We start from the raw sequence: 27,099 nt of genomic DNA, 5'->3' as shown, positions 1-27,099 counted from the left end.
CGAAAACGTTAGGGTCATGTGATCGGCTGCCCGCAGCTCTCAGGTGGGAGGCCCGTGCTGGATGGCGGCCACGGAGTCCTTGATGCTGCTGTTGCCGCTCCTCTTTCCGCCGGCCGGCGCCGCTCCCGGTGGGTGCCCCGGGCCGGCTGCCTGCCTCCCCCCCCGCTCCCGAGCCCCGCCACGGGTGGGATCCCCCCAGCCGGCCTCCCCGGGTGGGACCTCACACCAGCCTCCCCAGGCGGGAGCCCCTAAGCCGGCCTGGGGGGCACTGGACGGGTGTCCCGGGCTCCCCAGGGCCCCGGTTACCCCGGCTGGGCTGGGCGCGGCCGTACCGGGTGGCGGCGCCGGTGCCGGTTTCCCTGGCGCTGACGCTCCCGCCTCCAGCTGCCTGGGCAGGGGGACCCAGCCTGGAGGAGCGGCTCTTCCCGCAGGTGCGGGACCACTTCAGCTTCGAGACGTACGGTAACGAGACCTTCCCGCAGCGGTACCTGGTCTCAGGTAGGTCCCGGGGGGCGTGCTGCCGCTGAGCTGCTCCCAGCCCTACCGTGGCTGTGGCAGGGACTTGGTATGGCTTAGGGATGCATTTCTGCCTGCTTAAGCTTTAACTGCTCCTGCACTAAGGCAGAGAGCCATTTGGTGCTCATCTGTGCTAAGCAGCGAGGAGTCAGTTTGTACTGAGTGCTAGCCCTTTGTGAACCAGTCATTCCCCAGCACTGTCCGTATCCTTCTCTCCTTCCTTTCAATTTGTCATTGTGGCTATGGCTGTGGGGTGCAGCTGTGGGGATTGGCCTCTCTGGAACAACAGCAGACTAGAAGCAGCAGCTGTGTTAGGCTTGTACCAGGGCTGGCTCAACACACATGTGTCTAGTTGGCCACAGCATCTCTGACAAGCGCAACTCTGCTCTGAATACAGCAGAAGAAACAAATAGTGACCTAACTGTTGCACTCTGTACCCATTGTTTGTATGAGTGAAGATAGCTCCTCTTGGGTCAGTGTTTTGCATTATTTAAAACCCTGCAACTACAGATAGCTGAAGCCATGCTGAACTACGAGGGCTTCCAGCAGGGACCTGGCACTGTTTTCCTTTCTAGCTAAATAACGAGTTATCTTCTGTGCAGCAAGCAGTGAGAGAGAGGTGGTGTGTGACTAAAAAGAAAGCAATTTCAATAACCAACGTCACATGTTTTTCAATCCTGCCTGCTTGGAGGAATCAGGGAGAGAACAAAAGTAGAGCTGTAAATAGCTCCAGCCCAGGGGGCTGCCCAGCCTGGCACCTGCCTGCTGCTGCCTCACAGACTGCCTGCATCTGGGGCTTCATGTGCACCATCTCACCTTCACATCTCCTGTTATTCTGCAGCTTGTTCAGCACCTGAACCCAGTCATATATGTTTCACCAAGTGTGAATTCACGGATCAGTTCAGCCCAAAGATATGGGAATACCAGTGAATTTTGATAGCACACCTGGGGCTGAAATTTTACTAATTAGGTGGCCCTTTTGGAACAGAAGTTTGGGATCACCTGGCTTAAAGCACTGCATAACTTTTGTTTTCCTTTAAAAGTGTTATGTTTGATCTGAGTGTCCTGTGCAAAGCTGAGTAATATTTGTGAGAAACAAAACATTAACATTGCAGTTCTGCTGGTTCACAAATAGTTTCTTACTCAAAATTCCTGAGTAGTTCCATTCCCCTTTACTGCTTCTTGTGTAATACATGACTTTTCAGGTCATCAGCAAGAACTTGAAGGAGACTATTATTTCACAACCAGGCATCTGACTGTCTTGAGGTTATCTGGCAGTTCCCCAGGATTTCAATCTAAAAATAGATACCTTTTTAAGCAGCCTATCTGGTTAGTTCTTGGCTTCTGTGAATGGTTTTCTCCAGGAGCCACAAAGCATATAAGAAGAAAAGCTAGAGTGAAGGTGGCACTTCCATTTCCTACCTGGTACCCAAAGCAAATTCAACACAAAGAGAATTAGGCTCTTTGTTAACAAAGAGCAGCAGTTTCGCTAATGAAAGTTTTCAAACTCATTTCCAAGCCAAATCCTGCTTTGGTAAGTCTGTGTTGAGAATGCCAAGAATTAAATTCAGGCCTCTGTTCATGGAAATGGCCTCATATGACACGCTGCAGTGGTGTCTGTAGGATATCTGCTGTTGGAGGGTCCCTTTGCAACATCACCCAGTGTGTTGTAATCAACACTTAACTGACTTTCTGAGGTCTGTTGTTGAAGAAAGCTATTTATTATCCCTCATAATTCCTGTGCAGTTTAAGACTAAGTTAAATCGAATGTTTGTTAAAGTCGGCAAGCATTTAAGCAACTGTTTTAGTTAAGCAAGTATTGACATCATTGATCAGCTTCTCCTGCCAGTCTCAATTTGCCTTCAGTTATAAACAGATCAGAGGATGAAGCACATCATCTTGATATATCATCTCATATATATATGTGATATATCACATGAGATATATATGTGTATGTTACATATAGCAGCAGCATATCCTGGGCTACATCAAGAGAAGTGTGGCCAGCAGGTTGAGGGAAGTAATTCTTGCATTCTACTCTGCTCTTGTGAGACCCTACCTGCAGTGCTGTGCCCAGCTCTGGAGTCAACTATGCAGGAAAGACAAGGACGTGTCAGAGTGGGTCCGGAGGAGGGCCATGAAAATGGTCAGAGGTCTGTAATGAAGAAGGGCTAAGAGAGCTGGAGTGGTTCAGCCTGCAGAAGAGAAGTCTCCTGGGAGACCTTATAGTGGCCTTTCAGTATATAAAGGGAGCTTATAAGAAAGATGGAGAGAGACTTTTTACCAGGGCCTGTAGTGACAGGACAAGGGGCGATGGTTTTAAACTGAAAGAGGGTGGATTTGGATTGGACATAAGAAAGAAATTTTTGATTATGAGGATGGTGAGATATTGGACCAGGTTGCCCAGAGAAGTTGTGGATGCCCTGTCCCTGGAAGTGTTCAAAGTCAAGCTGGACCAGGCTTTAAGCAACCCGATCCATTGGAAGATGTCCCTGCCTATGGATGGGGAGTTGAACTGGATCATCTTTGAGGTCCTTTGCAATGCAAACCATTGTGTGATATGTGATTTACAGCTTGTCTCTACCTTATACATCACAGCAGGAGCAGCAGAAAGGTGCAGGCAATTCCCTAACGTCCATTTTGTAGAAAAAGTGATCTGTGCAAGTGTTTTGCGATGAGTTGGGCTGAAAAGGGTATATAAATGGGAAATCAGTCTTTTTGGGCCAGCTGTTTCTGCCTCTCAGAACTGAGATTTTGAGGATTTTCAGGCAGAAGTTGAAGTTCCAGGCCATATGCTGATCTCAGGGAAGCTCTTATTTACCCCTGCTCCAATGAGAGATATCTGTAGCCTGGCCTTTCTAATGCCTTTATGCCCCACCTCAAGTCTCATAGATCGGCTTGTTCACAGAGTTCTTCCATGTTAAGCTCCTGACAAAACTCACCGAAAGTAGAGTGATTTCATGCTCATGTGTCATTTTTTGTGTGTGTGTTGTGTTTTTTTTATTTGCTTCTGTCAATTGTTTCACTCAGCAAAGTTCTGGAAGAAAAAGTTTGGACCCATCTTTTTCTATACCGGCAATGAAGGTGACATCTGGACTTTTGCTCAGAACTCTGACTTCATATTTGAATTAGCAGAGGAACAGCAAGCACTTGTGATTTTTGCTGAGCATGTGAGTATTTTAGTCATTATGTGTACTAGAGAGTCTTGTTCTGTTCAGTGTTATCAAATTCAGCTTTCTGCAGGTCATGAAAAATAATATCTCTTGCCATGAAGCTGAGGTATACCTGCTGTAAGCTTTCTCCTTGTGGTAACAGCTCTTCTTTACTTAAGCATGGCTTCTAAATTTTTTTTACTATGCCTGCTGGCAATCCAGGATACAGACTATTGTTTCAGCAAAACCTGTGCCATGGTGTATTTGCTTTAGACAAGTGCTTTTGTAAGTAGTTTCCACAGACGTTGAACACCACAATGGATTAGAGCGTTATTTTGTTTAGACAGTATTTAATCTCCTTAGCTTGCGAAATCCCAAGCCAACCTTTCCCACACCACTCTATTAAATTTACTATTTCACAATTTATGCATGAAGAGATTACCCTGTTCCCTTTTCTAGTTGAGGATTTCAGGAGAGAGACGTGTGCTGAGGGCTCACTTGGCACCCACTGAAGTTGCTTGTCATGGACTGTCCATACTCTACAGGGTATGTCCTGAAGGTCTCTGTTTCTCAGATGCAGGAGACAAGGCACTTCCTCATTTATGAACAAGTTAGAGGACACCATGTGTTCTGTTATCACTTCCTGTTTGTGCACACTTATCCCAATTTTATGGTGAGAACAGGGACCTTGACACCAGCATTTCTGCAGCATATCTCTTTCTTTTCAGAGGTACTATGGGAAGTCTCTTCCATTTGGACTTCAGTCAACACAGCTGAAGATGACTGGTCTGCTTACTGTGGAGCAAGCACTTGCTGACTATGCAGTGCTAATTTCTGAGCTTAAGCAGCAGTATGGTGCTGCAGACTGTCCTGTCATTGCTTTTGGAGGCAGGTAAAGGTTGTGTGTGCTCCTTCCCTTCTCTGCATTCTTTACCACCCACATTAGTGCTGTTCTCATAGATCTACTTGGCTTTCAAGCAAGTTCTAACAGCAGAGCTTTAAGCTATCTGATAGAGAGCAGATGTGCCTATGCCTGAGCTCATCACCAGGTCCCAATCAGTTCTCCCTTCAAGAATTAGTCTTGATTTGTGATTGCTTTGGAGGTGGATGTTCCTAGGCATCTTCAATGTACAAGTCAGCCAGAACTGCAGAAAATGGGAAATTCCTCCTGCAGAATAAGAACATTTTACATTGGGAATACAGAAAACTAATAATTCGTAAAATATTCTTTCCAGGGAGGCACCCAGTTTTTTATTAAATGCAGCCTTTTTAACAACATCCAGCCATTTTCATTGTAGGCTCCTTTTTAATTCTGCTCTGTAATCCACTACATGGTTGTTCCTGGCTTCCTAGTAGAAGTCATTCCTCAAAGTACTTGCTCTGTTGCAGCTCAGAGCTGTGTTTATGCAATATCCTTGTCTCTTGAACAGCTCCCCACGCTTATAGTGGAGGGATGCTTCCTTTTAAAAGGCTTCTAATTTAGTTGCAGTAAGCTAACAAGCATTTGACCCAACAGTTACCACTGTGTCCAGCTCAGTGTAGTGGTGACTAGACTGTTGATCTCTGGGGTATTTGTACTGTGACTATCAGGCCAGTAGAGAATGTAAAAAGGGCCAGGAACTGTTCTGGGGTGGGGATGTGGGAGAGGGATTCAGCAAAACCTTCTAGCTGGGCTGTATGTTAGACTACAGCTCCATGTGTGTAAATCAGAGTTGAGTCTGCAGCAGCCCTGAACAGCACTAAACCCACATGAAGAATACTGAAGTACAGCAGTGTTAGAATGGCCCAGCATTTCCCGTGGGAGGAAGAAAACCCCAAACCCTCTTAGGCTGCTTATAACTTTGCCAAACTTTAACCTAAAATTACTTGTGGCAGGTTTCAGCCAATCCCTGTTTCTAAGACCAGGGTTAGAGAAGTGAGTATTGCACGTGGGTGATGTGTGAATGGTATTTACTGCAACCACTTGAGGTGGTGGGGAGGGAGACTTGAATACCTGTAAGCGTGAAGTGAGACTGGATGTTACCTGTGTTTTGGGGATGTCATTTTCCACACCCAGGAATGACCTCGGAGTAACTCCACAAACATCAGCATATGACTAGCTTTTGTCGCCTTGGGGTTTATCTAGCAACCCTTGATATATCTGCAGATTGTGGCCCTGGCACTGGAGCTACCAGGGTGGCTTTGAGTTTTATTGTGGTGTTTGTCAAAGTCTCCCCTTCCCCATACCTGTGCTGATCATTCATGCAGCTGTTGTTTGCAGTGCCCAGGGAGAATACCCCCCACATCCCGGCACTAGAGAGAGCTGCATATCCCGTAGTATGCAGGGACAACCTTTGCTAAGAACCTAGCTACTCTTTACAATCCTGCATGCCAAATTTGTCTCCTTTCCCCATTGAACAGTGACAGCCTCACTTGAGCCCTACTTGGCTCGGCACTGAAGCCCTCAGGACACACTCAGGATGGTGCAGAGTTAAATACTGAGGCAGGATTTACATTTGGCTGCAGAAGCAAACTGGGCTGCTGTGTCCCCACCAGAGTTGGTGTGAGCATTTGGGAAAAGGCCAATGAGAACACACTGTACTGCTCACTGACCATCACTGGATCTTTTTTACGAGGGTGGCATCTACTAGATATCCATAAGCTTCTTGTTGGGTTAGGTGAGCCTGTGAATGCTGGCCTGAACTTTTGAGTTACTATGTTATAAGCTGTCTGTTAAAGGAAATAACTCTTTTGTTTCTCCTGTGGCAGCTATGGAGGAATGCTCAGCGCTTACATGAGGATGAAATACCCAAACATTGTGGCTGGAGCATTAGCTGCCAGTGCTCCTCTGTTGTCTGTGGCTGGGCTTGGAGACCCCACCCAGTTCTTCAGAGATGTAACAGCAGTAAGTAGCATCTCTTTTCCGGAACATTATTTTCATCCTTTAAGAAGGCTAGATTTTTTTCCTTTTCCGTGTGTTTAAACAGACATCAGCAGACATTAAACAGATGTCTTCATAGCATCAGTGCTGGGCAGGGAATGCAATTAAATGGGAACCCACAAGGAAAAGCAGCAGCTGCAGATGTGATGGCTGAGCGCTGCCTTAGCTGTGGCAGCTCAGGGCCCAAAGGTGCTGCTCTGAGCAGCACAACGTGATTCCAGCACCTTTAGTACCACTAAGGATTCACTTTCTAGTGAATCCTTAGTGAAGGATTCACCTTCTAGCCCATTTCTAGTGGCCTGACTGTATTACAGCCTGAAAGTTTTCCTTTGTGCCTAGCTGAACCCATTTTGCATAATTTATTCTTCAAATCCTCTCCCAAAATGCTGTATTTTGCATTGATATCAATGATTCACAGCAACTCCTTAGTCACAGTATGGTTGCATTTCAATTAAGAGCTTGGAAATCTTCACTACGCTAATTAAAAATATGCAAGGTCTCCTGGGTTCATTTAAAACCAAAATTTAAATGTGGCTTTCAGAGTTGGAGTACATAGGGCCCATAGGAAGGTGATATTGCTTAGAACTGACATATTTAGTTTATAAGGAAAGAAATGTACTACCTGGTAGTACTGAAATCTTGTGATGGGGTCTGTGTTGTCTTTTTTTGACGTGAATTTCTAGATCTGGTGACACAGGTGGCTTTGCATGAACTACCTGTGTATGAAACTTGTGGTCTTTTTGCTTTTATTTCAATGCAGAGACTTATGGGACAGGTAGCATTGCCATTAAGTGTAAAGAGGAGACTAGCATATGAAAAGAAACACAATAGTGTTTGAAACTCCAAGTGTATAAGAGACTAAAAGACATCTTGTCTTAAAATTATACATTTTAAAACAAAAAATGTAATACCACTTAATCATCTAACAGATGCTGCAGTGGGAATTCTTCCCTGGTTGATTGTAATTCTTTCTCAGAAGCCCTGTTCAGCTGATAGCTCTGTCTTGATTCAGCTGTGAATATGCTGTGAGTCATTACACACCCCTGAAATTAGGGCTTTGACATTTTCATGTGAGAAAACTTTCCAATTAATTTTAAAATATATTCTCTCTGCAGTGGTAAACTGACCTCTGGGCTGAGATCCTAAGCAAGCACTCTGTGTTGTTTCCAAAGTAATTCCTTTCACCTTCAGTGTGTTTGCACCTGAAATCTGAATTCAATTGCTCTTCTTGGTGAGAGAACACCCCTGAGAGCTGTTAATACTAATGAAGGCACAAACCTTTCATGAATCATTGCAGGACCTCTTTCTTCCTGTGAGTCCAGCGTGCTTTGTCTCAAAGCAGCCTCCTCTGTGAATTCTACTGAGCTTTTCCAGCTCAATTCATAAGCCTCTGGCTCACCTGGGAAGTGAGCAAAGGGCTGAAAGCTGATTGTGCATAAGGCATTTGCATAAGACTAGGTTATACATGCCAACTGCCCTGCTTGTGGCTAAGCAGAAAGCCCCTGTGTAAATACTGCACATACAGCCACATGCATGCTTCCTGCGAGGAGACTGCTGCAGGGGCTGTTCAGGCCACTGACTTCAGATCAGTTAGATACCTGAACTAGGTGCGATTGAAAAGAGCAAAGCTGGCAGCTTGGAAGGGGAACAGCTTTCCTTGGAATGCTTTCTGCTTCTGCCAGGGCTGGGCTGAACTGTTCCTGGGTCTGTACAGGTCTGTGGGGGAGAACTGGAATGGGTGGTGGCTCCCTAGTGTGGCAGGCAGTGTGCTGCAGCAGCCCAGCATTGCCTAGCGGGGAGCTCAGCTGTCGTGGCAGCCAGAACAGACCTGCTCCTCTGTCCCAGGCTGATCTGTCCCCACGCTCCAATTAGAGCCATTAGTAGATGAAGATCAATAAGCACATCCAGAAGGAGATCTGGAGCCCCTAAAGGAATGCCCAGGTAAGCTGTGGAAAACCCCATGATTTCTCTAAGCAGAACTATCAGACAAAGGCAGAGTTAGGAAAAAAAGAAAGGTCCCAAATCTATTTTCAGTTGAGGCTGGGCCTTTGTAAGAAAAATGCTTAGCTAGTGATTAGTGGTTACTTAACCATTGTTCTAGCAGGGTAAAGGGACCTTAAGGGAGCCCTATTAATTCTTATTTTGGAAACCACTGATTGCCAGCAGCTCTCAAGCTGTCTTACAAGCTGTCAGAAGAGAAACAGCTTGGGTTGCTAGAGCCTTCAGTGACAGAAACAACTTGTTGCACCAGTATAACCAGCCACAGCTCTTCAAACATACCTTAAAGTGCTTTTTCAGGATAGAGACATGGTCTTCTTGGTCATCTGGCAGACTGAAGATGAAAAGCAGGTCTTGGTTCCTAAACCAGTTCTCTACCCCTCATGCATAACTGATTTCTCCGTGGCTCCTTCTTACAGGCAAAGTGCAGCTGGAAGAACTCTATTGTGTATTTAAAAACAAAAACAAACAAACAAAAAAACCCCAAACTTTTAGGCCTAGCAGCCTCGCACCTTCTTCCCGTGTCCTGGCCAAGGCATGTGTCTCCTTTTGCTGTTTCGTGTTCAGTCTAATGGCTCCGCAAAGTGCAAAGTGTTTCGTCTAACAGCTCATCCTAGTGAGACCTGCTGGAACAGTTGCTGCTTGGTCTGAGCTCTGCAGACTGTTGGCTTCTACTGGGACATGCTGATTGTCTGGAGGACAAGGTAGAAGCACCGCTGTCACTGCTCCTGGAGACATAGATGAGGTTCTGACCAGGGGGCCAGTAACCCCTGTCGTTATCTGGTACTTCTGGCAGTTCTTCCCAGTGCAGCCTCCACACATCTCCTCTGTGCAACCATAATCCCATGTCTTTTCTATTTAGGATTTTCAGAAGTCCAGCCCAGGTTGTGTCACAGCTGTCCGCAAAGCCTTCCAGCAAATTAAGGATCTGTGCCTGAGTGGAGGTAAGGAAAGCTAGCCCTGCAACAGCTTCCCAAGGGCAGCCAGCAGGCTATCCCAGCCATCTGGAAAAAAGTTAATTCAGTTTTACTTCAGCTAGGTCTTCAGTTGATTCAGCTAAATCAATGCAAATGCCCACCTGTCCGCCTCTTTCTGCTTGCATGATAGATTTTTGATTTAATTAACGGTTTTAGTTAGCATTAAAATCAGTAGCCAACACCAAAATGAAAGCATCTATGCATTCAGTGTTAATGAAACCATCTTTTCTGCACCAAAATGCAAGAACACCTGCAGATGCAAACCACCTGCATTTTATGCTGGTAAATCCTCATGTTTCACCAGATACTTGTCCTCAACACTCACACTGTTGAGAACTGTTCGGGTGGGTATGACAGCTGCATGGATCAGCTCACTGGACATATCTGAGAAATATTTAGAAGGCAATCTAGGTCTTGAAGCAGCCATCAGTTTCTTTCATCTCCAACATTGGACAGTTAGGTGAGGCCAAGGACAGAGACTGGTGAAGATCTCTGCAATGTCTCCCAAGTAGGTCAGACCAGGTATCATGGGCCAAGGCAGCATCTCCCGGGAGCTCTGCGTGGTGTTGGAACAACTGTGGTGCCTTCTTGATCTGTCTCACGGCTTGGCTTGGTCTGTGGTGCTGTACGTCAGGATCTGTGTGCCTCCAACAGCTGCTATCGCTGCCTTGCTGCAGGGGCTGGTCCTGGAATTGCCCAGAGGAGCCAGGGATCCAAAACCCCATTTAGCTTTGGGTCACATCAGGAAAAATGTTACTATTAAATAGCCAAGGTCCTCGAGGTCTGCCCGGGGCCATGCTTTCTGCAGCAGGGTGGATAAGGTAGTCGTATTCAAAGCTTAGGCTCTCAAGTGAGTATCAAGAGGCAGGTCCCAGGCCTTGAGTTTCGAAGTGAAGACATCTGGGCTCCAGTGGGCAGCCTGTAGAGTATGATGGGGACAGACAGGAGCTGCAACTCCAGAATGTGGAGAATGAAAGTTAAGGGAGCAGCTTTCCCCAGCAAAAATGCAAAGGAATAAGAGTGCATCTTGAAGAAATCTCCTAAAAGATGGATTTCCTGACTCCTGCAGGACACAGCAGGGCCCAGAGAGGGAGCCTGTGGTGGTGAGGAGGAGGCAGACAGTCAGGGCACGGGCAAGGATGGGCTGGTAGCAAGCTTCTCTTCTCACTGTGCCAGCTGGGACTGCTTCTGCCTTGGTGGGTGCTGATTCCCCTGGGCTCCCCAAGGAGGTGTTGGTGGCTCTGCAAGGGACAGAGTGTGGGCTGTGGGCCATGAGGGCTTGTGAAGCTGCACAGGAAGACTGTGCTTGAACATCCACATGTGTGTAAATTTAGATGTAATGTGTCCTTCCCACTAGTAACCTCATCTGCGTGTTACGGCATCTCCTTCCTTCTGAGTGAAACAAGATGCTGAAGCATGGTATTATTTTCCTCTGTTGAAGTTTGTGTCTTTCATTTTCCTTCATACTGCAGCCTACAATGAAATCAGCAGCAAAATGGCCACGTGCAATAAGATCTCTAACAAGGAGGATGTTTACCAGCTTTTTGGGTTTGCTAGAAATGCCTTCACCATGATGGCCATGATGGACTACCCTTACAAAACCGATTTCATGGGTCACCTCCCTGCCAATCCAGTGAAGGTGAGTACCAGGATGCAGGTGAGAATCACGGTTTCTGTTGTGCACCTTGATGGCCAGAGTGCAGGGAGCTGCACAGCCTGGGACACTGTCAGGCACTCACTATCGGTGATGGTGACGGAGGGAGGTAGTGTTGGATGTTGCAGCCCTTCCACTCTGACAGTAAATCTACACACTTCAAACTTCTCTGTGACAGTGACTGCTGTGTTTGAAATGCACTGCTGTAAGGCTCATCAGGGAGGGTTTGCTGGAGCCACTCCAGCCCTGTTCTGCCTTTACCTTAGACACAAAGTCCTGTGCAGGCTTGTTGACTTCAACTTTTAATCACTAAAAACCTGTAGCTTTTTAAAACAAAAAAAACTGCTTTGTTGTAGCCCACCTCAACACACTTTCATAGATGTATTTTTCTTGATGGGTAAGGATGAATATCTAAAAATCAGGCTCCTTTCTAAGTGTTGCCCAGGAAGATGACATACCTCAGAATATAATGCAGCAAAGTCTGCTGCTGTGAGGACTGGAAAACCTGTCAACTTTCAAGAGAACTGAAGATGGCAAAGTTTGGGAAAGGGGATTGGTTCTCAGGGGGTTACAAAGACTTTTCAGACACCCATTGCTTTGAAAGGTCACAGCTTTGACCCCAGATCACCAGTTGCTGTTGTAATTCTTGGTTTCTTCTGGTGTGCTGTCAGCCTTATGCTGCTGTTCCCTGCTGCACTGCAGCACACCACACCGATGGGACTTTATTTGCCTCTGGCCTTATGGCATTTATGGTTTGAGTCCTACCTGAAGCAAAATGCATACTGTGCAAGAGGTCATACAGGCTATGCTGTACTGGGACTCAGGAGATGCTATCTCTGGCTCTACTGGGCGTCCAGTTCCATTCTAGGATCTGTTTAACAAACTGTAAAATGGAAATAATTATTCTAACCTCCCTTGAGGAGGACATTAAAATGTTCTGATTGTAGGAGGAAGGAGCTTTTGTGTATCACTGTGACCTCTGCACAGCTGCTTAGCTTGGTAAAGGAACTATTTGTCCTGGCCCTGTCTTCTTGTTTTTATGTATTTTGTTGCTAGAAGAGAGGGGGGGGAAAAAAACAAACAAACAAAACCTGTTGCATTAGGGCCTTGGAAAACTGCTGAACCATAAAAAAGTGTAACTGATAATTTTAATGAATCTTCCAGTTTAGCCCTTCTGCAGAGCAGTTAACTATTCTGTCTGCAATTTACCTATAATGTGTCTCATCCAGGTCAGCTGTGAACAAATCCTTGCCCACACAGACCCAATTCAAGGCCTGGCTGCTCTTGTTGGTGAGTTAATATCACCAGTTTGGTCTTTTACTTAACACCCTGTTTTCCAGAAGCACCTGTAAGTAGAGCTGTTTTACTGTTGTGCAGGTTGTGATTCATGGGAGCTGGTATGACTCCAATCTCCCACTAGGATGTTTTACCCTGTATTGGCTTTGTCCATTGTGATGTCCCATGAGTTCATTCTCTCAGCTTTCCAAACTTACTCCTGTCAAGTTTTTCAGCCATTGCAGCCCCTTAGCATGTTGACTGTCCATGAGATGTGGACTTCTAAGGTACTTGATTTTCATACTCTGGCTCAAGCAGTCACTGATTCAATGCACATTCACTGAAGGAAGTTTTCTGGTCTGCTTGCTGAAGACAAGGTTGTCACCACAATGCCATATTGTCTTAATCCAGTGGCAAGACAATTTTAAATACATCGTGTACATCTCTGAGTATTTAATTTGTCAGCCAGCAGTGTTTTAAAGGCAATTATTAGAGATAGAATTCAAAACTTTTTTGAAGACTTCCTCATAAAATATCTCAAGTTGCTCATTAAAAGTGAGTTCTACCTTGGTCATTATTCAGAAAAACAGGTTTTGCATGACAAAAAGTTGATTTAAGGAATTCTTTGGGGTTTATCGCAGCTTAGTAGGATTGGGAACAAATTCTTTTTTTTTTTTTTTTTTTCCCCTCAAATTATGCATGTCACCATGATAGCACCAAGTCAGAAACGTACCGGTTCCAAATCACTGCTAAAGAATATTTTTTGCTGGCAACTAGAAGAGTTGTTAAAATACTAATGTCTTGGCAAACACTGTCAGATCTCTTGACATATTCACATCCTACTTATTTTCTGAGGCAGAGTGGGACTCTTGTTTCTTTGTGATGAACAAGCTGAGGGTAGATTTCTTCCTCCTGCCTGTGGGGGAGCACTTTGTGCCTCTCCTCATCTCACCAGCTGCATTCACTTGGGACAGTTTAATCATACAAGAGGCATGATCCACCAGAGCTTTAGGCAGAGGACTGGCTTTCTTCCATACCTGCCCCTCTGTATCATACAGGAAAACACTGTCTTCTTTCTGCATGTGCTTCAACAACCCACCTCCTGCAAGGTAGAGCGTAGTGTTGTGGGCTGTGATGCTGAACTGGCAGCAGTTAAACGGGGATAACGTTAGCATTGTCCACTGATTGCTTACAGGACAATAGTACTCTGTCTCATTGACGTGAATCCATTCCTCCACCTGCAAAGAATCAGACCAACACTCACCTACTGTATCACACCTTGAGTGGGCATTGCTGGCATGTCATGCTCGCTTGGTAAACCAGTATCTGAGCATCTATTTGAATACCATGGGGGTCAAGGTGCCAGATTTTTGATACACATTTAGCAATCAGAGTCTTAAAAGAAACTGAATAAAATATCAGAATGATATGGCTTTAAAGGAGCTTTCTGCTTGGAAAACCAGAGGAGTGAGTTGAGCAAGGTGCCACAGGGACCTGCTGGAACTGGCATAGCCCAAGTCCTGCCTGCTTTCCAGACTTTTAACACATTACAAAGGAAATCATCTGAAGAGGGCTATAATGTATTGAATTGTTGACAGTAACTGGGTTGGTGTCATCTGGAGGAATTTGATATCAGCTGTGATATGCTATTTCTCTTTATACATTTCTATCCCTTCCTCGGTGAGCAATTAAGTACTCTAAGACACCCTCATTCCTTCAAAAGAAAGTGTAACCATCGTGGTAAAATGGGGCCAGGCCTTGAGTCTTTATACTTTCAAACAGTAATTGCTGAATGATCTTTGAAAATTCAGTTCTCTTGGCTTCAGAGAATGAGTTTCTCCTAGAGTGAGTCTTTCAGTCCGTGTCAGGGCTCTTCCCAGAAGGCTGGGCATTGCTTTCCCTCCTCTTTCAGAGATGGAAAATCCAGGTTTGAAGAGACTTCATTTGCATTCCAGGACTTAAGCCCATCTTTCCTAAAATTGAGGCCAGTGTCCTCACTGCAGTCCATTCCTCATCCTGTCTGCCATTGTTTTACCCCCTTTCAGCTTGAACAAGGAAAATCATGTGGTCAGTGTGGTTGGGGCAGTTACATGACCAGTTTTACCCTTAGTTTTTCCTGTGTTAGCAGGCTGCGCCTCCACCATATGTTTTCTCTATTTAAAAAAAATGCTTTAAACAGCCTTTGTATTCTAGCAAATAGAGTGTGACAACAGGATGGCTTCTAATGCACATGATTGTAATGGCAGGCTCATTTTCTTAAGCTCACTGGCCTGACTTGCAACTGTGCCAGTCCACTAAGAGATCAGAAATGGTGAAGGTACTGGTCAACCTGTTGGAAAAAAACTGGGCCTAGCAATACAGAGACCCCATTTTGGATCAGATTTGAGATTATAAGAGCAAATGACTTACTCCTTTTAGTGTCCTTCCTCCAATGCAAAAGATCTTGTCCTTGACTGTAGCCATCCCGTGATCACAGCGGGTAAAAGCCATGGCACTGTTGCCAATCCAGCGTCGGAGGCGAGGGAGATAGCTGTAAGTGTCTCGTAAGGTTTTACCCCCAGAGAAGCCCCCTAGAAGAAAAGCAGAAGTCTTGAAAACCTATCCATCATCCTCTCTGAAATCCAGCAAATCTTCTGCAAAGATTATCAGAGCTGATTTTTTTCTTTAAAATACTTCAGAAGCTCAGGTTCAAAACTCCACACCATTCTATAGAGCTGATGTGTGAAATTTAAAACCTGAGCTTCTTAGGTATTTTTATTAAAAGACAAAAAAACAAAACCAGTTCCAGCCTTTCTGTAAATAGTTTTCCACAAAAAATTTTTGAATAAATCTCTTGAGGTATTTCAGGTGTAGCCAGGAACAGCTTTAACTAGGGAATCTGTTTCTAGCACACACAGTGACAGAATGGTGGTTTGAAAGAAAAGTGTTCAAAGCTCTTTGAACTTTGCATCTTCAACAGAAGGTCACAGCCAATCTGCCAGTGCTGTTGTCAGCTTTTTCTCCTTATTAGGCACTCACTTGTGTATTTCAGGAGTGTATTATAAAAAGCTCCTTGCAGAAGAAGGGGGCTGCTATGGGAAGGGTAAATGCCTCCAGCTGCCTGCCTGTTGAATTCCAGCCTGCAGAGAGTCTTTGAAAACAAGGAAGATATTTCAGGTTGGCCATAAACCCCAGCTCACCTAGGTATGGACACTTTGTTTGCATGGAGCTTGTGTATAAATCTTGGACTGAAGTAATGCTCTTTTCAGTTTGCTTGGCCAGGGCTGTAGGCTGGCCAAATCAAATTTTCAGTTACCCCACTAGTTAGAAGGAATTGAATGCTATAGGTAGATCAGAACCCAAGGGGTATAGTGTTACCCAGCCAGCCTGGATCACTATGGTATGTTTGCACCTCTGTGAAGCAATTTTATCCTTGCTTTCTGGTAAGAACCAAGACTGGCAGAGGTTAAATGAGCTGCCTGTGGCACCATGGGCCAGCTGAGTCAAAGCAGGGACTTGAACCTGAGTGTTGAGCATTCCCCCAGCTGCACCATTATCCATCTGCACTGCCAGTCCAGGAGCCCTGCTGTCGTTGGGGTACACATCTGGGAAGGACAGCCTGTGTGCTGCTTTCCCTGCCCTTGGGGCCTCCGGCGCACAGCCCATCACAGAGAGCTGCCCTTCATTGTAACTGTGCAATTGTGGTTAAACTGGACTAGATCCATACAGTGATTCCAGCTGGCTGTAACAGTTTATGAAGCAGGGAGCTTACAGTGATGGCAAACTGGACCAGGACTTTTAATTGCAGAGGCAATAACACAAACACCACAGTGCTTTTCCTAGGACAAACCAAAAGTTATCTTTCAAGTCCAAATTAGTAGCTGCAAAAGCTAAAGATCCTACAACAGTTTCCTGCTGCTTTATTGTTAAACATCCTGCACCATCTACCAAAGATCCCCATAAAGACTGAGGATCCCTTGTAGGGCCAGAGCTGTACGGGCTCACAGGGTAAGAGGATAAGAGCCTGCATTATTCTACTTTTTGTACAAATTAACAAATCAGCACAGTAGGGTTAGCCCCATATCTTCCATTTGGATTAATACCAGGGTTTAATCCCACCTTCAACACTATGGCAGCCTGCTTCTGGTTTACCTTTTCAGAAAGCAAAGCTTTGGAATTTAGCCACAGTTGAAAGGTCAAAGGCGAGCAGGGGTGTGGATTGCAAGCAGATGGTGTCACCTTTAATGTCTTGGGAAGACAATAATTCCTGCCATTTAGGAGGAGAGGTAGGCTGTGCTAACACAGCAGGAAAGGGACCCTGGAGCTATGGAAGTTACTGGTGTGGGTGTAGGCTTAGACTGTGACATTAAAATGCTGGCAAAAATTAATGAAACTATATCAAAATATGCTGCTTTCTACTAGTTCTATCACCTGAAATATATAGGATTCCCTTATGGGTTGTGCCTGCATGATCAGCGATAGGCATGGGGAAAGGAGCTGCAAACTCCCACTTGTTGTCAGCGGGCCGGTACAATTCCGTGGTGTGGGTGAGAGTCCCCAGCAGTGTCCCACCACCCACGGCGAAGATGCGATCAGACAGCACATCCACGTGGAAGCGTGTCCGCCTCTCCAGCATGCTGGCAACTTGGAGCCAGGAAGTGTCGCGGGGATCAAAGCGAAAGACCTAGGATCACAGCAGAAGGGTGATGATTAGCAGAAGGCAGGGAGCTGGCTTGTATCTCATGTGGCTTCGAGAACTGATGAGCTCCCTGGACTGAGGGAGTTTTATATTCAGACCTGGAGAGGCTCAACTTCCAGTGCCAGCCAGCTGATACAGCAGTACCTTCCCAGGGGAGCTGGAGGCTCCGTTATGGCCTTTCTCCAGGTCTGTGGGGGTCTAGGAACAAGTTGAGTTCTCTGCTTGAGCAAGCGGAAGGTAAAACACATTGGCTTAGTGAAATACCTTTCTTTCAAACACCAGCTAGCATGTGTCAGCTGAAAACTGTTTCAGTGAGATTTAAACAAACACATCTTGCATCTTTGTTACTGTTGGAGTATGTAGCAGAGGGGAGCTGAATTTTGCCCCCTGCTTTTGCCCAGGAGAAGGCAGGACTTGTTTCCCTCGTCCCTGGTGGAATCCCTACAGGGGCACAGCACCTCTGCTAGGGCTGGGTTTCCACTCACATCTTGTTCAGCAGAAAATACCTGCCCAGGCTTGTTTTGTCAGACCTGGTCAGAAAGCCCGGGTCTGTGAGCAAGGACAGTATCTGCAGAACCCCATGCAGTGAGTGCTGGGCTTGGGCTGTAGCTTCACAGCCAGTGCTGCAGCCCTGCTGGTTTTCAGCATCCTCTGATCCGCTGCTGCTGAGCTGCCTCCTGCCTTCAAGGCAGTGGAAGAAAGTTGCTGTTTGTAGCGGCACTGCTGAACTAAATCCAGTGCTGAAATAAGCCTCCTGGGAGCATGGGAAAATTAAAACATGCTGTTTTTTTCTAGCAGGACCGCTGAGGCCATCTAGGAAACCGTAAAATCCTGCACAAGTCTTTTTACTCTCCAGGCAGAAGAGGAAGGTCCTGGGAGCTAAAGCAGATTTGTCTTTCAAGGGCAAAACTAAGGAAGGAGCAGTTCTCGAGTGAAGTGGTAGGCTTTAACCATGCCCTCTGAGCATGAGTCCAATGGCAGCAACAATGGGGACAGGGCAGCATTCATAAGGCTGTTTGACTGACTGATGTGGACCTGGCTGAACCTGTGCTGCGGAAGTTGTGTTACAGATTAGGATGACAATTTGCAGTCAGAGGAAGGTGGGGCCAGGGCAGGACCTGATTGCTTCCCAGGGAGTTTGGAAGCTGTATTCCCAAGGGCTTTCAGCACTGCAGAGTGCTAAGAAATATGTAGACATGGGAGATCTGTGGTGGGCAAGAGGAATGACTCCCTTCCTCCCCCACCCATTTCTCCAAGGCTACAAGTTTCTTGTGTCTTACCTCATTTAATGGCTGCTTTCCCATGGGATCAAATTTGCACTGTCCCCCGATGACAAAGAGGAAGTCATTGATGATGGCAACACAGTGGTTGTATACTGGCACACAGAGGTCCCCGACCTTGTGCCAGGTGCTGCAGCTCTGGTCTGCAGCCCACATCTCTCTGCACAAACAGTTGTCAGTGGTTCTGCCACCAGTGACGAGCAGCATGGTGGCACCGGAGCGGAGGCTTGTGCTCTGGGTCTGCAGGACCGGCTGAGCGTACAGCTGGGAGTGGTAATTCAGAGCCTCCTGCAGGTACCTGTGGCAGCCTGAATCCAGCCTCATAAGAGGCACTTCCTGGACATATCTCTGCAGGTCCTGTAAAGGAATGAGAGGGAATCTTATGCGCCTTAAAATATCTGCTGCATCTTTCAGCCGTGTGCAGTCGTGCTGCAGCCAGCTCACAGCAGCTCTGAACAGCTCCAGCTCGCAGCATCCCTCGGTGTTGGACCTGTCTAAAACTTCACAAAGGGTTCCTCGGTCCAGTTCTTTCAAGCACTGAGGATCACCCAGGATCTGTTTGTAATGCTGCCCTATGTAGCACATGGCTTTCTGTGTCAGCTCTGATGGGCCAAGTTTTTTAGCAATATTAAGAACATCCATGCAGTTCTCACAGTTCAAGCAACCCTCCAGAAAGTGAAAGCACAGCTTGATCACCTCCCGAACCAGAAGGGTTTCTGCGGCTTTGAAGGTCTCCTCAATATTCTGTAATGAGAGGTCTAGTTTGTTGGAATAAATGAAGTTGAGAACATTCTTCAGCCCAGCAGCACTGACAGCTTTCAGCTGGACGTTACTATCCAGGCTCCCTACTCTTGTCAAGTTTCCAACAAACAGGATCTTGCAGTAATTACTTGCTGATGCTAAAACAATCTTGTGGGCTGGAAAGCAAACCCCTTCTGCCTCCAGTGTCACGTCGCACAGTGTGCTCTGCGAGCGAAGGTTGTTGAGCCCTTCCAGGAGTTTCAGCGGGTAGGTGTCTGACACAAGCCTCGCCGTGCTGGCCGGTGAGCTGAGCAGCATTGCTCCGAAAGGTCTGTAGCCCTGGGACAGCCCCAGGACTCTTCGCTGCACGCACTCAGTGCATCTCCTGCGGCCGAACGAGTGGTTTTATGCTTTGAGGGAGCTGAGGCTGTGCTGCCTACACTGCAGAACCATGCAAAAGGCGGTACCTGCAAGAGCCTCCTTCCCCAGTGGCCTCTGCCCAGCGCTTTGCGGTCTCAGAGTCATGTGGGGCCCTTTGCAAAGGGAGCTGTTGGTGCTGGTTATCAGACAAAGCCCACAGTGTTTGTGGGTTTTGCCTGTGGGCTGTGACACTGGCAGCAGTGGACAGCCACCGGTGTAGCTGCATTCCTCCTTGCTATCTATGGCAACTACCCATCCATACAAAAAGCAGTTAATTCTTCAGCAGCTCCCCAACTATGCTTCACTGGGCTGCCTGGTCAGGTGCTCTTTCATCTGGGCAAGCCTGGACATGCCGTCTTTCCCTTTGTGAACAACAGTCAAACAAAACCCTGTCTGACGGGCCACCCTTGGCCCTCTGACTATATTTGATGCATTCAGGCAACAGCTACTTCCAGGGAGGGGGTGGGAAGGTCTCGGCTGTTGTGTCCCTTTCGGTCTGAATTATTCAGGTAATGTCCTGTACGCAGCCTTTCCAGGGGTGCATTGGGGATTGGGGGCTAGGGCGCTCCCATGGGCTAGTGAGCCATTCACTTCTAGCACGAGGAGAGACAGCAGAGAGCACCTGGGAGCCTCTTCCCATAGATACAGCAGAAGCAAAGGGTATCACACAGCCAGGCTTGAGACCACGTGAAAGTTTTGGCATAAAGTTGGGATCTTAACACTGATGCAGACCCTGCTAGCTCTGCCCCAGCCTTACACACTGGCCCAGATAGGGAAGCTGCCTCTCTGCTTGGTCTTGGCCATGAAGCTTGTGCAGGAGGTGGCGGGTGAGACACAGAGAGGCACTGTGCAGGGTTTGAGTGAGTGGTGGGGTTTTTTGGTGGCAGGGGAGGGGGCTACAGGAGTGGCCCCCTGTGAGAAGCTTCTTGAAGCTCCCCCAGCTCCAAGTCAGCTCCACCTCTGCACCAAAACTGAGCCCATCAGCTGCGCCCCTGGTAACATATTTAAGAAGGGACCTGGGAGGAGGAGTTGGACTTGTGAGGAGGAATTGCGACATCTGTGTGAACAGCAAGATCAGTGGAAGGAAGGAGGAGGAAAGGGGAGGGAGGTGCACTGGTGCAGAGCTCCCCCCCAGCCTGTGGTGAGATGGCAGGGCCACCCCCCTGCTACCTGTGGAGGTCTACAGTGGAGCAGAAGCCAACCTGAAGCCTGTGGAGGAGCCCACATTGGAGTAGGTGATTGCGCCCAAATGAGGCTGGGATCCTGTGGAAAGAAGCAGCCCCCGCTGTTGTAGTTTGGCTCTGGGAGGACTGCAACACGTTGGGGGGGACCCACACTGGAGCAGCTTGGGAAATACTGTGGCCCATGGGAGGGACTCATGTCAGAGAAAGTTTGTGGAGATCAGTCTCCTGTGAGAGGGGGACAATGCTGGGGCAGGGGGAGAATGCCAGAAATTCCACCCCACTCTCTGAGATGGAAGAAGCGGCAGCACTGAGTGCACCCCCCCATTCCCTGCCCCTGCACCGCTGGGGAGAGGAGGTAGAGATACCGGGAGCAGAGCTGAACCCAGAAGGGAGGGGTGGGAGGAAGTGTTTGCAAGATTTGGTAATGCTTCTCACTGTCCTACTCTGTTAAGTGTTGTTGTTAGTGTCTGTATTAAATTTATGTTCCATTTTCTTCCCCTAACAAGTCTTTCTCGTTAGGGGAAGAAAATGGAACATAAATTTAATAAACATAAATGTAACTCCTCCCTGTACTTATCTCGATTCCCAAGCCTTTTGCTTCATTTTCTCCTTTTCAGCGCTAGGGGGCAAGTGGGGAGTGAGCGACTGCATGGTGCTCAGTGGTCTTCTGAGCTCAAACCATGACAGGCACTGACAGGCTGGCTCTGTGCTGTGTTCCCACCTGACAGGGGTGTTCTACAACTCCTCCGGCTCAGCACAGTGTTACGACATATACCAGCTGTACCAGTCCTGTGCTGACCCCACGGGTTGCGGCATCGGCTCAGATGCTGAGGCCTGGGACTACCAGGTAAGGTGTTGGAAACACCAACAGGTTTCGGCTGCTGCCCTGGTTATCCCGCCTGCCCCATGACAGCTCTTGTACCTCTCTCAGGTTTGTACCGAGATCAACTTAACTTTCAACAGCAACAACGTGACTGACATGTTCCCTGAGATGCCCTTCACGGAAGCCATGCGCGAGCAGTACTGCTGGAGCAAATGGCACGTGAGGCCCCGAGCACGATGGCTGCAGACAAACTTCTGGGGAGGAGGTGAGTAGTGCTGGCTGCTCATCCCTTCGCATTACCCTGTAGTTGTCTGCCTGTCCCAACTCTGCCCAGCTGAGCTCCTTGGGGGCAGGCACAGCACGCTAACAAGTCCTGGCAGAAAGTCACAGCCTAATGCTGACTTCAGCCAAACAGACCTTTCTGTACCTCTGAGAAAGAAGTGGAAAATCTAAAAACTGCCAAGATTTTGTTTTATTCCCCTGTTTTCTGTTCTTGGCCATGCTAGCTGCAGTAACCAAACGTTTTTGGGTAAATGGGCAGGAAGGAGGCCTCTCAAATGTCATCTCTCTGAATTTCAGACCTGAAAAGTGCAAGCAACATCATTTTTTCAAATGGAGACTTGGACCCGTGGGCTGGAGGCGGGGTAAGCATGTGCACTCCTGCACACGTTGCACAGAGATCAGCCTTTCCAGGTGATTCACTGCCCCTCTCTCCCTTTCAAAGCAGCACTGGCTATTCATCTTTAGCCCATTTGAGTTTCTACAAGTGACTGTTGTATGCTGAACGATTCAGTAGCCTCAGGACATTAACAGTGGACACACTGAATAGAGTCCATCAGCCAGAAACACTGATGCAGCAAAGGTGGCTTCACTAATGCAGACGCAGCAGGAACCCAACACCCAGGGTCTGAACCACAACCTGTTGTGTTTCTGAGTCAAGACTTGGTCTCAGTGCTGACAGCCGAGCACTCCTTGCTATCTCCAGCCTCAGCATGCTTTATGAGACCAAGCAGCAACTCGAACTGGGGCATATTTTGGCTTAGGTTCAGCAAAGCCTCAGAGTGGTAGCAGAGCTCTAGTTTAAAATTTAAAAACAAGACTGACCCAGAACTGGATGTTGAGTTAGCTGAGCTCCGGAGTTCCTTCTTCTAGGCTGGTTTGGCAATCCCAGCTGCAAGAGGAACAGGCTGTTTAGCATGCGTGGGCCCAAAGGAGCCTGTTAGTTCAAAGTGCCTGTACTGGAACAGGCTGACAGTTTTCATCTTGGGGGAAGCCTTCACTGTTTGAGACAGATGGTTTGGCTCATTAGGACTATTAGCCCCACACACACTATCAGCTGTACCAAGGATCTCTTCCCGTGCTTTTCCTCAGTCCTGCCCAGCTCATCTTCCACTTTTCACCACTGTTGTCCAGTTCTGCCCAGTGACTTGGTGAGAGTTTGTCTCTGCTTCTCCTCCTTCCAGATAAATAGCAGCCTCAGTCCTTCACTAATTGCATTGACCATCAAAGGAGGTGCTCATCACCTAGATCTCCGGTAAGTACTGAACTCTCCTTTGGCTGACAAAATCCTGCTGCACTGGGTGTTTGATCTTACCTAGACACAGTCCAAAGAGCCAGGATACCAGACTGTTGCAGCATAACTGGAAGAGGAATCTTCTTCCCCAGTACAGGGCTCTCGCGGCCTTCGGGGAAAGCGGGCTGTGCAGAACTCGGCACTAAGCTCACCTACTTTCATTAGACCCTGTTCTTGCACAGGGATTGGCATAAGTGTGTGACAGCCTGAAGCTGTAGTCGTGTGAAGTCATCCAGCGTTTCTTGGCATTAGCCATCAGCCTTCAGGTCTGGGGCAGAGGGCAGCAGCCACCAATGCAAGGCAGAGCTCAGGGCTCTCAAGCCTGCCTCCTAACCTCCTGGCGGGTGTGACACTGTATCTTGTTCTCCTGGGCATGAAGTGTGGAACAGATAATCTCTGTCCTTCAGTTCCCTGGCTTGTCCTTTCCTGTGCAAGAGGCAAGAGCTGCTGCTCACTCACCTTGCTCTGCTTTCTCTAGAGGACGCAATCCAGCTGACCCCCCGTCCGTCACAGAGGCGCGCAAGCTCGAAGCAAGCATCCTCGCTGGGTGGGTGAAAGCTGCAAGGCTGGAGGGAGCACAGGAGAAGCGCCCGGGAGCTCCAGTGGGCAGATGGCCCTGACTCCATCCCCGCAGCCTCCAGCAGGGCTGGGAGGCTGCCGAGCTGGGCCTGTGCTGTTTGGAAAAGTGTTCTCTCCTCGGCCCTGAGAGGGGAAATTCACCTGTCTGAAGTGTCCCACCTGCCCCTAATCAAGCATCCAAATGAACGCAAAAGACCACTGACTGAAGCCAAAGGCACACTGTGTGGGTTTCATGCTCACCTCCTTGGAATGAGAAGGCATTATAAATGGTGGAAATAATAAAAGCTTGCTTGAAGGCTTAAGAATCATCACTGTTCTGAACAGTATGGTTGCAGGGAGCACCTGAAGGTTGAAGCTAGATTATTTTTAGACAAAAAATAAACACTAGATGCCTGGAGGAGAAGCAGAGGTCTGGTCATTACTTACACAGTTTCACAGGGGAGTCCACTAGTGACCAGTTATGTCAGCCTCATCCAGTACTGTGGGTTTGGGTTTTTTGTTAGTTTTTGGTTTTAACTTGCTCAAGAGATGTCCAGTTGGTGACCTGGAGTTTTACACAAAATAATCCCGGTATGTACTGTTGTCACTCAAGAGCTGCTTATTAGTGACCAGTAAAGCACACTTCCACTTGAGTTGTAATTTATTTTAAAAAGATCTGAAGACAAGTTTATTAAAGTGTGTGATATAATTTCATGACTTGATAGTATAACCAAAGAAGATAAAAAAGGATACTTCTCACCTTTCCAGGCAGAGTAAACCCATCTTTGCACAGAGACAGGTGGATTCTTACCTACTGGAATTACTATGCACCAATAAATACTAGCATAATTGCAAAAATATTAAATCCTGGTAATTAATTGGATGCCTCTGTTGGTCCATTTACAATGATTTTATGAGTTAGTAGAGAAACCTCCCAGGTCCAAGGTTTACATTACGTATACAGGCAAAGTCACAGCATTGCTTCAGCTTCTGTTGCACTGCTCAAACACAAGGCTTTCTGTTAAGCACTTGCACTGCTGGGTCCTCCCTGCCATCACTGTACCACTGGTTCCCACAGCTATGCTGTCAGTCACTCATGTTATCTCACAGTCTTCAGGTGCTGACAAAAGGGGGTTTTGCATATGACCTGATTACCTATTCCCTGTTCTTGAGTACAAAAGGGCCAAAGCTTCTGCTCCCCACCCTGCCACTGATGAGTGCAGGGAAGAGCAGCAACAGATGAAGTCCATTTATCAGGTCTTTCAGATATGTACAAATGAAGGACAACGTATAGAAGACCTGATTAGTCAAACTGCAGCCCCCAAAGAAAAATCCATTCAGACTGTTAGGGGACCTACATCCTCAAGAAGACCTGTATCTTCTCCATTAGTGCTGATGAAAACCTCTACACCTCTGCTAAGAGCTGGCACTATCCCTTTTGCTCATACTGAAGTCAGGCTGAAACCATACGGTTTATACAACACAGCCACCTCCAGCCTCACTGACATGCTAGAATCCGGTATTCACCCTCCATGCTTACAGACCTACCCCGACTTTTCTGAATTTAGATTTGCTGTACCCCAGCGTTCAGTTATTCTGGACTAGCATCACATTAAAAAAAGCAGACAGTGGTGGATGTGTCTGCAGACAAGAGGGTTACATCTTGCTTATACTACCCTTGTAACAGCATCCTTCACTCCCAGCGAGTAGGCACCCCAATTAAACCAACCCAGCAGTGCAATAATGCAGTCAAGGTCAATATGAGTCTTTTGGAAAGTAATTTGCAAGTTACAGCCTTTGCCAGTGGCTTGTTTTATGCCTTTGAGCGAACGGAGATCCCCATGTCTTTTGCCCTTCCAGAAGGATAAGTTCTTTAATCCTCTTACAATGGACTATACTGATCTCTTATTTTCCACTTGCAGATAGTACCTGCCCCAAAGGAATCCACATAGTGCAAGGGCCACAAATGGTTTGATTTACATGGAAGGATGAACTGGAGGCTTTCAAATGCTATGGCAAAGGGATAAACGAGATATACATGGACTTGCATGCAGATGATCAATGAGCAGCACTAAAAATAGTTACAAAACCAGGCTTCAGAAACTGTGGCAGAAGTCTGAAGCCTGTGCCACAAATGTCCATAACGTTTTGAAGCCTAAGGCAAGGAAGAATGGGACCTAAGTGGAACCCCCTGGTTGTGTAGTGCTCTCTGAGCTGAAAGGGAGAGCCAACCAGCAGCAGTCACCACTCTTTCACACTCCAGGAACACTGCTTGTGGCTGAGCTTCAGGGAACACAAAAGGAAAAGGGAGTGCAAGCAGAGAGTAAGTGACTCAGAGCACCGTCCACAGGTGGAGCCCCCATGCTGGTTTAAGACCTGCACAAGTGGGGTTGTTGAGAAAAGGCTTATTCATTCTATCATCACATATCAGCATGAGGAATATGACCAAGATGAAAACATTGCCCAAAACGGTAAGAAGTGTCTCTCTGGTCACATGCCTTTAAGTCAGAGCTTGAAAACTGTTCATGCAAATCAGCAGGTTTTCCTGGAAAGCACAAGACATCCATTTCTAAAGAACTCGGGGTTGATTTTTTTACAGAAGCTGAGGCCTCCAGACTTTGACAATAAGTTCTAGCAATACTTGAGAGACAAAAACCCTCAAGCTATTCTTCCCAAATCCAAAGTCAGAAAACTCTTAACCCTTCTATTGAAGCAACAAGCTTGTCAGACAGCATCATGAAGCTTCTCTGACATGTCAGTTTTACTGGTCTTGTTAAATATACTGAGTGTGGCACTGGAAATCAAGAGCTGAATTGCCTGTAGGGTTATTTCTAGCAGAACACAGCTGAGGAAAGGCTGTCTGTAACGGGCATGAGATTCACAAAAATGCATAAACATGTTAGTTGCAAAAACCTATCCTGTCTGCATCCCTCCTTACTGCAATGTCACCCTGGTACAGAATCAGGAACAAAGTGGATTCTTTGCCTAGTATTTGGAGGAATACATATAGCTTTATCTGAGCTTGGCATGTAAAGTTGAAAATCTTGTTAACTGAAAGCCATGCGAAACAGAAGGTCCCCTGTCAGCCAATACCTTGAACATAGCAAAACTGCCAGCTTCTAAGATCTGTAGTGAGACCTCAGTTCTCAAAAGGTCCAGCGATTAGATGCTAACTGTGGCCCCATCCATCTATTCAAGTTTCTTTGAGCAAAGAGGTATGTATTTTTTTCTGAGTTGTGGCTTAAAGCCCAGAGTGTGAGACTTCAAAGTCCTACAGCTGTGCAGCCCTCGTGGCTGTGTCCATACCTATTTCTGTTTCTCAGTGGAAGCATAAGTGAACAGTATAGCTT

The 27,099-nt window shown here is 47.0% G+C and overlaps 1 protein-coding gene across 1 annotated transcript; it reads left to right on the top strand.

Moving 5' to 3' along the window:
- DPP7 (dipeptidyl peptidase 7) lies at positions 1-24,627 on the top strand. Its single transcript, XM_032996940.2, has 13 exons — positions 1-128; positions 385-498; positions 3,547-3,686; positions 4,397-4,560; positions 6,417-6,552; positions 9,449-9,530; positions 11,036-11,202; positions 12,447-12,507; positions 21,524-21,642; positions 21,727-21,883; positions 22,198-22,262; positions 23,082-23,152; positions 23,670-24,627. The coding sequence occupies exons 1-13, from the start codon at positions 62-64 to the stop codon at positions 23,809-23,811; spliced, it is 1,485 nt and encodes a 494-aa protein (XP_032852831.1). The 5' UTR covers positions 1-61; the 3' UTR covers positions 23,812-24,627.
- Positions 24,628-27,099: the final 2,472 nt, after the last annotated feature.

The sequence above is a fragment of the Tyto alba genome, unplaced genomic scaffold (genome assembly GCF_018691265.1).
Source record: "Tyto alba isolate M040663 unplaced genomic scaffold, T.alba_DEE_v4.0 Super-Scaffold_11, whole genome shotgun sequence".
In the NCBI taxonomy this organism is placed as follows: domain Eukaryota; kingdom Metazoa; phylum Chordata; class Aves; order Strigiformes; family Tytonidae; genus Tyto; species Tyto alba.
Note: the sequence above shows the minus strand (reverse complement) of the source record. Positions and strands in the feature narration are given on the sequence as shown.

Excerpts from the sequence above, each read along its gene's own strand:
- DPP7 (XM_032996940.2), top strand. The coding sequence starts at position 62 with ATGGCGGCCACGGAGTCCTTGATGCTGCTGTTGCCGCTCCTCTTTCCG. Across the intron at positions 3,687-4,396 it reads TTGTGATTTTTGCTGAGCAT|AGGTACTATGGGAAGTCTCT; the intron begins GTGAGTATTTTA and ends CTTTCTTTTCAG. Across the intron at positions 21,643-21,726 it reads CTGAGGCCTGGGACTACCAG|GTTTGTACCGAGATCAACTT; the intron begins GTAAGGTGTTGG and ends TACCTCTCTCAG.